This window comes from Lutjanus erythropterus, chromosome 15 (genome assembly GCF_056507025.1).
Source record: "Lutjanus erythropterus isolate fLutEry1 chromosome 15, fLutEry1.hap2, whole genome shotgun sequence".
Taxonomy (NCBI): domain Eukaryota; kingdom Metazoa; phylum Chordata; class Actinopteri; order Lutjaniformes; family Lutjanidae; genus Lutjanus; species Lutjanus erythropterus.
Window position 1 is genome coordinate 29,504,701 of NC_139331.1, and position 11,448 is coordinate 29,516,148.

Below are 11,448 nucleotides of genomic sequence, written 5' to 3' on the forward strand. Positions count from 1 at the left end.
CAGGATTGTATTGCTATTTAATATACAGCTTGTGGTTGAAGCGAGTCATTTCCCCCACCACCTCCTCCCCAGACTCAAGGAAGCTCAGGCAGGCTGCAGGAAAACTGCGCAAGACGAGCGCAACACTGTATTTTAACAATGACAGGCAAACCTGAGTCATAGTGTCGGTTGAGTTGTTTCTAAATGTAAAGCTAAGCCTGTTAACCCTAAAACAAAAGCCCACTGCTCCAAAAATACACACCCTGGAGTTTGAGCTCAGTGACTGCCAGCCTTTTGCCTGCCAGACTCCATTAACATGTTGATCAATTTAACTGTTATGAAGATCTACATTATTATAAATGATTTCTTTCGACTCATAAAGACACACGTTCTCATTCAGCAAACATTCTGCATTAATTTGAGCTCTGTTTAACCTGAAGTTGTTTCCTTAATCTCTGATGACATATCATGTTCATTTTATGATTTATTACAGTACAGATATTACAGATTGAACAGTAAATAACTGTAACCAAGCACAAAGCCAAATTCCAAAGTGTACAATAAACACTGTTTAAGCATTTAAAAAACATCAAATCATTTAGCCTGCAAATTCCCCAGCTAAACAAACTTACAGCCAGTTTTAGTGTAACGTTACATGTGAGGACTTTATAGAAGGCTGCTCGAGGATTTGGCCCTCGTTTCAAAAGTAAAGTTTACTCATTTTGTACGAAAGGAAAAAGGAATTGGGCTCTCGACAGCACTTTTCAACCCAAAAAAAAAGCCAGTAAAATTCAAATGTTTTCAAGGACTTCTATCCCCCGTATGAGCCCAAATAAACAGAGTTTGAGATGATTTTGCTTCATCGTTTGGTCAAACACACAAATGGCTCAATCATAGCTAAATCCAACACACCTATTCACTCGGACACGAGAAGGTTGCCTTTGACATTCTTGACTAATAATGTAATCTAGACATTTCATGCAGACAAAATAAGCCCAACATCTGCCCATCTGGCTGAAATGGCACTGAACCATATGGGGGAAAGACGAGGTAATGATGTGACAAATGATGTGAAATAAATGGGATCAGAGGCGGTTTCCGAAAACTGGGGGAAAAAAATAATGCTGCTGTGTTTTATATATGCATGAGATAAGAGGGATGTTTTTCAACATCTGTCCTTTAGCTGGACACTTGCACACTGGTGCACACAGGATGTCTTAGACCCAAAATGAAATTTTTAAAAAGATGTTCTAAGGACATGTTCTGTTATTAAGCTGGATAACCCAAGTTATAACTACACTGGCTTTGCTATTACAGACTAATCTAGTAGAGCTTATGTGTCTAATAGCCATCAAGCACAAACTCCTTTCAGATTTCTATCAAGAAACATATTTGCTTTTGTTGACAACAGCAGCTGAAGTGAGAGAGTAAAAGAAAATATTTTTTATTTCTTTTAATACTTTTATTTTAAATATTTAACTAACAGTATTATTTATTAATGTATTTAGTTCTTTGACTGCTTTGTCCTCCAACTAGCAGTTTAAACCCCCTAAGCAATTGAATAAAAAATAAACATTTGAATATTTTTTAAACTGAGCTTCCTTGTGTCATAAACAATAAGTCATCTGTGAAAACCAAGACATCAAGGGGTACAAACAAAGTAAGAAAAAATAGTCGGGACAAACAAAAATAGGAGAACATTTGTTTGTAAAAGGTCAAGTATGTTATTGAAAAGTACTTAAGTATCAATAGTTACGATGACCTGAGGACAGACACATGGCAACATATGAGGTCACTACAAGACAAAAAAAGGATGTGTCCCTCTGACTGAAAGCTGATGTCCATTATATGTCCAACTAATAATGTATACTTATTAAACAAGTTTTTAAAAAAGAGATCTTCCAGTTTTAAACAGGTGGGGTTGTTAAATGAATCAATAACTAGGTCTTACTATTTTCATCTGTTCACAGTCATCAATAAATGGTAAACAACCAAACAATCATAAACAAATAAGGAAATAATGTTTGTAGGTTTACAAACTAATTATTAGCTATTAACAAAGTGTTAAAAAAAATGCCTGGTCCAGATCTCTGTGTAATTATATCTTTAAAGTTTACAAATCATTTAGTAATCACTGACAAATACTTAATATAGTATATAAAATATTATAATTTGTGCAACAATAACCTGAATCAGAATCCAGCTGTGATGGTCTCTTATATACCTATGACACAATATAGAATTTATATATAAACTCATTATTTTATGTCACACAAACTAATGATGAGATGGCATAAATTAGTATAGTATTACTAACAGTTAGTAGACATAATCATAATTTTATTGTTTGTTTGATTATTATAAACCGTACCATATGTGTATATCCATTAAACTTGTGACATTTCACTCTTGACTGCTTTATGATATGACTGTGATGTCATTTTGAACTAGCACACCTCCAAAAACGGTCAAAGCGGCGATAAGATGCAATGTTTACATTTCCTGTAAGTCACGCTCTGCCCAGCTCCACTGTGTGAGATTAATGCCACTTGACAATCTACTCAGCTCAAAAGTTCCCCTTAACAACAGAGCATTAGTCGACGCAGCCACACAGACCTAGATCTGCCAAGGTCTCATTGGCTGCCGGAGTCACGCGAGACCCGAGTGCAGGGCTGCCTCTCTGCTCGACTGGCTCTTTGACTCTGATAGCCTGTTGGTGCCACAGGGTACGAACGTCCACGGAGGCTACCATCGCAGTCAATCCCGCGACGGCCTCAGCAGTATGGAGTTACTGCTCTGTTACTATGTTCTCCTGAAAGCCTACACGCCTCTCTGGAGGTGTGTTGTGTGAAGCTATTGTAATAAGGACAAACTGAATAACCTCCGTGTATGACGACACCTGACTGAACCTACTGTGAACTTATCCTGCATCTGAGTTCATGTTCCCCTCCCTGAAGGCCAAAGGGACTGCAATCGCTTCTCTCTCAATAAATCACTGCATTCTCAGCACTAAAGATAACAAAAGAGCTCCCCATAAACCCCCATTCAGGTATTCTACTCTCTGCAACACAGAGCATCTTTAACAATAACACCAAACAACAGAATGAAAACAGTTCTTGATTCAATATACAGGCCAACAAAGACTACTGTACCTCGCTAAATATAGCAATGATTTTGATCCAATCATTCAAAACAGATTCATTATTAAAAGAGAAATCTGTAAAATATATATACTGTAATAAATCATCAAATGACATGAACTCATCAAAAATTAAGGAAACAATGCTATGTTGAAATACTTCTCTGACAACAATCCTACAGCCGTGGTGTCTGACTTTCACGTTAATCAGAGTTCAAATTAAAGCTGAATGTTTGCCGAATGAGTTAGCGTCTGTTTATGAGTCGTGAGAAATCACTAACAATCTTTTAGAAGGAGCAGTGAGCTTTTGATTTCAGGATAACGGGCTTAGCTTCGCATTGACAGACAACTGACAGTTATAAACAGCTGATCAATTTACACTGAAAGACTCAGAGCTGCGTGTTATTGTCAGTTTGCAATGTTGCGCTCCTGCAGCGCTCCCGCAGCCTGCCTGAGCTTCCTCAAGTCTGGGGAGGAGGGGGCGGGGGGAACTACTCGCTTTAACCATAAATCATATATTAAATAGGATTTCAACCTATTTTTTACACTGTTAATGGCTCCAACTCACTATTTTAACTGCAGTACTGATTTTTGGACGCACAATTGCTACGTTACTTTAAGCAGACTGTGTGAAGTTTACATGTTCTCTTCTGATGTACAGTGATGTACTTGTTCAGTTCTTGCTAACATGGACTACATCTTCAATTTTATGATGAAAACACATTTAATCCCTTGTGCTTAAAGCAAACAGACTTCAGATACACCACAGCACCTGTTCATCAAGTTAAGCACTGTGTACATTTCCCTTTCCTTCTGTTGCAGTCATTGTAACCATCAACATGAAAAATGTAAGTCCTGCGGCTATGGAGTCAGGCTGCAGAGACACTGTACAACAGATAAAGTCGTAGTAGATAAAGTTAAGCTTTTTACTCTACGAGCTGATGTCACTTCCAGATTAGCTGTGTCGCAGTGCAACACTGATAATCAAGGAATTGACAAATAAGCTCTTTGTTGGCTGAACGATTTTGAAAACATATCTAATTGTGATTATTTTGACTAATATTGCAATTGCCAGATAATTTGCAATGTTAGGAGGTAATGACAGTTTTAAAAAAAATCATTTAATTTTTATTGCAGAACATTAAAATGATTATGGTTTGATTTTTGGGTTACCAAATGAAATCTGTTACTTTTATATTTCTAGGCCGAGCAAGCACACGAGCATCACTTGTGAATAAGATCCAAAACAATAACTCCTCTCCGACACTGCCCTTCTTCCAAGACACAACACACGACAGGAACCCATCATTAGATCAGTCTCACATGCACCTATTTCAGCACCAGCTTACAAAAACAACTATGGTCAGACATTTCTTTTTTTCACACACACGCTAAAATCTGGAATGAGATCCCTCGTTACACATTACAAACAGGCTATAAACACTATCTGATCGAAGGACACACCTGCAACCACTTGTGTAATCTTAAAAGAGCAATATATAACAACTGCGCATCCAAAAATGAGTACTTCAGTCAAAAGAGCGAGTTGGAGCTACCGTCTATATATTAAATAGGTTGAAATCCTATTTAATATAGAGTCTAAGGTTAAATGAGCTGTTTTCCGTGCCCCCTCCTCTCCAGGCTTGAGGAAGCTCAGGCAGGCTGCAGGAACACTGCAGGAGTGCAAGACAAGCACAACATTGTAATGTGACATTAAAAAGTGATGGTGAGTCCTACACTCTAAGTTGATCAGCTGTTTATAGCTGTCAGTTGTCTGTCAATATAAAGATAAGCCTGTTACCGTGAAAACAAAAGCCCAGTGCTCTGAAAATACACACTCTGGTGTTGTAGTTCAGTGGCAGCCTGCCTTCTGCCAGACTCCATTGACATATTGCTCAGTTTAACCATTATAAACATCTACTCCTCATAAAATATTAATAATAATTTCCTATGAAACGTACTTGGCATTAACTTGAAATTAATGTAAAACAGACCAAATAAAACAGTTATTGTGGCCCAAAATAGAAAGAGAACATGCTGACTTCAGAGAAGTGAGTATTTAATCACTGATGAAATACAATGATCATTTTATGATAAATTTGAATAAACATTAAATATTTCTCCTATATGCTGAGCACTACAATTACAAATTCTACTGTATGAGTAAATAGTCTGCAATGTAAGCCAAAATCATTTTATACATGACAAACAAAATACAATGTCCTGTCAGCCCCTGTGGACTGTTCTGGTTATTGAGACTACTGGCAAGCTGACCTCTCCTTTTTTTATTAACAGTTTCCTCACCGTCTGCACTCATTTTCTCACTCCACGCTGTTTCTGTTGTTGTCACAAGTCAATGGCGCAAGTGAAGAACACGCCTGTCAAACAACTGGCTGTCTGTGTGTCATTCACAGCACGTGTCATTATCAGTGGATATGACAGGCTGTTTCAGCACAAAGGCTTATTCGTTGTGTGCATTCATGGTGGTCTGCATTTAAGGGATTTAAATGAAACCACTGAACACTTCATTGAATAAGGTTTTTGATGATATTGATGAAGTGTCTATAGATAATACTTAGTAGTCTTGTTTTACTTGTAATGTTAGTTTCAAACTGTCCCTATATAATAAAATAAATTAAATGAAATGAACCCCAGATGCCACACAATGCATAATGATTTCCACCTTGCACACGGGGTTAACTTGTGCATAAGTGGCTAGACCAGTAATTAATTGTGAGGGCACTGATCTGGAGGTTAAAAATGAGAGTTTTCATGCTGGGAGAGCAGAGGTTGTGTGCACTCACCGGCATCATATTGGCAGCTCTTGGCAGGTCAGAACCAGGGGTGCATCGGTCAGTTGACTGCGGCTCACCCACTTCTCTTCGATGGCACCACCGTAGAGTCAACCAAGACCCACCTTGCTAGTTATGGGCTCTGGTTACTCCAATGTGACAACCAACTGGGCCTCAGTCCTCTCTGCAAACCATAACAGTGAAATTATTTTCAGCGCTGTAACGCGGAGCATCACACGGTAACTGACACCCAAAATAACGCCAAATATTTTCAGCCGCAGACATTCATTTAAATGGCCCAGGCGTGGCTCCGAGCAGCTGCTGCTACAAACAAGCCGCTGGTTAGCCTGGCAGTTAGCTGGCAGAGCAACGCTGAAACGAGCGAAATCAAATGACATGCAATTAATTTATACTAACAAGTCATGACACGGTAATTATACTCACCAATGTCAGAGACAATTCATTGTTTCGGGGAGTAAATCTTCGCTACGTTACTGTCAAAAGGCACGTAGCTAACCGAGCCAGCTGTCAGCCAGCCAGCCAGCCAGCCAGCTAACGTAAAGTGTTAGCCGTGTTAGCTGGTTTCACAGGCGGCTAAAGGACGGTATGCACGGCGATCTCTCCGCTCTCGTCGGTCCTTTAGCTGGCATTGGCTGCACATCGGCACAAGCTATCGATGGGGTGCGTGTCAAGCAAACGAAAAACAACAAACGTCCATTCAGATTGGCTAGCTCGTTTTTTTACGAACGCAATGAATCATCGTTAGCAGGCTAACAGTGCTAGTTGACGAAAATACAAATAGCTGGAATCCAGTTGTTGACGGCAGGAGGGGCGGGGCTACACCGCAGCAGCCAGGGCGTCACGTCAGCGACGTAGAATGTCAGGAATGTAACGTCACCAACCAGGTTTAACGTGCGTGTCTAGAAGGAAACCCTAGATTTGCAAAAACTCTCGCGAGATTTGTATGATTTGTTTCTTCATTGAGCGCTTTTAACAAATTAATTCTGTTTTATAACGTGACTATGATGTGGTTATGATCCGAGTAGGTTGAGGGACAGGAAACAGTTGGTTAGGGTTAGGGAAATATTATGTTTGAATTAAAACGATTACTCTCGCGAGATTTCTGGCGAGTCTGAGGTTCCCATTTAGATACGACTCATTTTATCTACTGCTACTGTGATTTCAGTTCTCTCCAACTAAAACAAACAAATAAATTAACAAATAACTGAATAAATCAATCAATTAACAAATTAATGTGACATGCACACACAAAACAATTATTCTGGTCCGTAATGGAGATTTCAAAGGATACTGCGGCTGTAGTGTTCATGTCAAGCGAAGCAAGTACTTCAACTTAACGTGTTTCCTTGATCTCTGATGACACATAATGAAAATGAAATTATGCTGCTCAAAGAAGAGAAGTTGGAAGTTTTATTGAAACTTAAACCACAATTCTTTGATTCCCTTGAGAAAGACCTCAAAAATGGTTTAAAATTGTTTTTTGGCTGTTCAGAGTGAAAATGGCACTGCACAAATAAATAAATAAATAAAAATGCATCTAAATCAATTTTGTTGTTAATCACTGACATATAAGAGACTATGAAAAACCCACCCATTATTTTAACTTCATTTACTGTGTTTTCTTTCATTTTAAAAAACAGTGGCATCTTGTAAACAAACTGGCATTTAATGGCTTAAAATCCTGAGAATGAAATGTTTTTAATGATCAAGCGAGAAATTGGAAGGATACAATTATGTATATTCATATCATATTTATATTTATACTCATACACAAAAATGTACATGTGGGCGTTTATGGGGAGTCATTTTGAAGGTACACCAAGTGTTAAAGTAAACAGAAAAACTGGACAGGTGTCATACACAGCTGAGTCTGAATTTTATTAATATTCTATCAATTATAATAGAAAGATTATATTCCAGTGCATCAGATAAGTTATGACATATATATCACAGATATAAGCAAACATTTCAGTTGATCCATTTCATACACACAAGAAACAAGTAAATGGGAATGTGCAAAGAATAATTGTTCTTCCTGATAAATATAGACTTAATATGTTTAAATCTCTTATATGTGATTTTCAAACTGTTTCAAGCTGTGTGCAATCAGTTTTCAAGTTTGTATTTTAATAAAAACATCTTAAAAGCTGTAATTATCGCTTCAATAACAGTTCGATTACACAACATGACATTTCATAGGTCTAAAAAGCATGTTTGAAAAAAAAAAAAATCTTGGAAAGATTAATCTTTAACAGATTCCACCCAAAAGAAAACTGTCTTTTTCCACATTTCTCCACAACTGAATCGACAAGCAGCACAAAGGAAACATACATCACCATAATTCATTAATACAAAATCCTAAAGTCAGATGGAAACCTGGTTTAAGGGTGCATTCATTGAGGTAGAATGAAGATAAATTATAGTGTCAACGTAAAAAAACCCCCAAAAACTGTTGCACCTTCAGACTCTTTGTTTCGCTTCATTTGACTTTACCACGAATCTTCAGCTGAGAGAGCACTTTGTCAACCTGCAACAGAGCAGAACAAAGGACACAGATAGAGTTCACGGTATTGTAGTTCAGTGTGATTAGAAGTGCTTTTAAATTACACATACACATGAATATAGACAGACACTGAAGAAAGACATAACATGGAGGAAAAAATGTAAAAAACATAAAAATGAACTAGAAAAAAAAAACATATAAAATGCCTCCATACTGCTTGTCTGGTGTAATCCAAGTCTCCTACAGCACCGACATGCTGTTTTCACACCATCACACCACACGAGCTAAGGATCTACTGTGAAGATTTTGATTAAAAACATGCTGTGAATATTTTTTTAGTCAACTTGGCATGTCAGGACGTTAGGAGACTTGGACTACACCATATGAGCGATATGGAGGCATTATATGTTTGGGTTCGGGAGATTCTGCAAAACTGTTTTCCTGTGAAACTCCAGCAGAGTTTTGTGGACTAAACTCACTGGGTGAGTAGATGACGACAGAATTTTCATTTTTGGGTGAACTATCCCTTTAATTTAAAAAGAAGCATCTTCAAATTAGTGTGGACGGTAATGAACGATCATGTGACAGAGACGTTCAACAATTTAATTCAAAACTTTATATACATTAATAATTTCATTTAGACATATTTGCATAATATTTTTTATGCAGCTTTTCGCAAGTGCAAAATTGACCGACTCACTGTGATGAACCAGTGAGACTGCGGCCCGTAGTGAAGCTGCGACTTGAGGCTCATCTGGCTGGCTGGAGCCAGAACATGGAGGTGGAGGTGTGGAACAGACGAGAACGGAGGAATGTGAAACCCCATCCTGCACAGATTCAGTGGGAAAACAAATAAACAAAGGTTTATTAAAAAACCTGTGAAGCAAAAACATTACTGAAAATAACTTTAAAGTCAGTCCTTCTAAACTCTCTTTTAGGACCAGTGCAGAGGATTTTAGTGTCATCTAGTGTTGAACCTGCAGATTGCAACCTCACACCTTCATTACATTCCTGCCGAATTTTGGCAAAAATTCCCTGCAAAATCTTCTGCACTGGACCTTTAAAGTGATGTGGGGTCACAACTCTCAGGAAATTGATTTACCTGATGTCATCTTGGACTTTATTCTTCTCCAGGATACTTTTTCCCATCTCTACCATCCGCTCCACTATAAACAAACAAAACAAATCAATATGGCAGCAGTATTTTTGAAGTGTACCTATTTTTCAAGTCTTTCCTCTCACGATTATTAACATTATAAATTATTCTGTCATTTTCTTGATCGTTTAATTGGTTGTTTGATCTGTAAAATGTCAGAAACTCCAAGATGACGTCCTCAGAAGCCAGAAAATACTTACATTTATGAAGCCAGAATAAGAGAATTTTCACTTTTTTTGTCCTAAAAATGACTCAAACTGATAGTTGACGATTACATCAGTACTCGATTAATAATTGATTATTCGATTAATTATTGCAGCTCTACTTAATTTATCACCTTAGCCGCTTACACCCTTTGGAGCACGCAACATGTCGTCAGTCACGAACTATATGATCAATCATTATCGACATGGACTGATATAAAACTTCACTATCATGATAGGTGTTTCAGCTTTATAGCCCAGGTATATTTTAACTGAAAATCTACATTTTTCTACTTTATTTTAAGCCATTTTTTTTTACTATATTTAAATTTTATTTCTGAGAAAACAACAACAACAAAAACAAGTTTTATGTTTATCAACATTTCTGTGGTCTGGCAATGTACTTTTGCTGTTTCTCACTTGTTTTGTTTACTTGTCTGTTTGTTTTCTCAGTCTAAACGTGTTTTCCATGTCAATAAAGCTCTTTTGAACCGACTTTAATTAAACTGTAGTGACTCATCTTTCTCTGTTGAACTGATACCAGTACTGGTGGTTTGCTAACAAGTCGTGTAACAGACTAAAGTGTCCCTCACCGAGAGGTATGTCCTTCCCCGTGAGACATTTACAGTTGTTTATGTGCGTCCTGGTAATAATGAGGTAATGATGTGCGGCGCCAGGCTTTATGTCCCGAAAACACAGCAGCTCATCGTCCTGGACACAAACACAGACAGACAAGAGAGGACGAGTGACTAACGTCCAGCAGTTTTAAGTTCTTAAACATGTCTCAACGGTCGGTACTTACTCTGAGCAGGACTTCTGTCTCCGCCTCGTTGTCCACTATTTGACAGAAAAGACAGTCTTCGGTCCCTGAAGTCCCCATTCGTGCTGTTAAAGTCGTGTCTGTGGTGAACCAGGAGCTGAATCATGTCTGGGTGTGTCTGTGCTCGGCAGCCATGACAACCAGTCGATCACAGAGCTCATCGAGCCAGCTCGCTGCTGCGTTCACGGCAGCCGCGTAAATTCCTGTTTTCAACCACTTAAAGGACGAATTTGTGATATTTATGTGAATTTATTGTCAGAGTTTGGCAGAAGTTGAATTCATGAGCATGTTTCCCAATGTGCAATAATCTGAAAATAAGATTTGTTGTGTTTTGTTATCTTAAATTGAGTGATTTATATGTTTTTATTTTAAATTGTTCAAACAAGGAATGTACAAACATAACAAAGGCAGATATTAGACTTATACATAGACAACAAAAAAATACATGACAAAACATAAAATAAACAAACATCTTTTTAAAAATATCATAAGTAAGGATTGATTAAGCAGTTCTTTTTTTTTTTAATACATTCAGTCATTTCAGTTTAGTCTATAGAGTTGAATTCAGCTGTTTACAGGCCATCTTCGAAAATAAACAGCTGAATTCAATTCTGTACAGTTCTAAAGTAGCCAAGATCAGACAAACCAAACACTGTGGAATCACATTTCACTTAAGTAGAAGTACACATAAAAATCTAAAATGATTAAGTGAAGGAATGATTCTACAAGTGCACTTATTTATTTTCTTTGATTTTAAGTGTTAACACTTGATCTGAAGATTGAGCTGAAAGGACAAGCAGCAGTTGTACACACAAATTCAATTATACACACAAGG

The 11,448-nt window shown here is 37.6% G+C and overlaps 2 protein-coding genes across 4 annotated transcripts in view; both read right to left on the reverse strand.

Annotated features, from left to right (window-relative positions):
* Window positions 1–6,740, reverse strand: part of ppp1r13bb (protein phosphatase 1, regulatory subunit 13Bb) — a 43,309-nt gene extending 36,569 nt beyond the window's left edge. For 2 of the 3 annotated variants that reach the window (XM_084736965.1, XM_084736964.1), the window contains exons 1-2: window positions 6,355–6,740; window positions 5,923–6,094 (exon numbers count right to left, since the gene is read on the reverse strand). In XM_084736965.1, coding sequence (XP_084593091.1) covers window positions 5,923–5,931 — 9 coding nt within the window. In that variant the 5' untranslated portion in view covers window positions 5,932–6,094; window positions 6,355–6,740. The remainder of the gene's footprint in view (window positions 1–5,922; window positions 6,095–6,354) is intronic. The other variant, XM_084736966.1, reaches the window with a different exon arrangement.
* A 1,292-nt stretch (window positions 6,741–8,032) lies between these two features.
* Window positions 8,033–11,440, reverse strand: LOC146314609 (adenosine 5'-monophosphoramidase HINT3-like). The gene is made up of 5 exons (XM_084738069.1): window positions 10,596–11,440; window positions 10,387–10,504; window positions 9,537–9,600; window positions 9,135–9,261; window positions 8,033–8,458 (listed from the first exon to the last, which is right to left on the reverse strand). The coding sequence occupies exons 1-5, from the start codon at window positions 10,671–10,673 to the stop codon at window positions 8,411–8,413; spliced, it is 435 nt and encodes a 144-aa protein (XP_084594195.1). The 5' UTR covers window positions 10,674–11,440; the 3' UTR covers window positions 8,033–8,410.
* Between the last annotated feature and the right edge of the window lie 8 nt (window positions 11,441–11,448).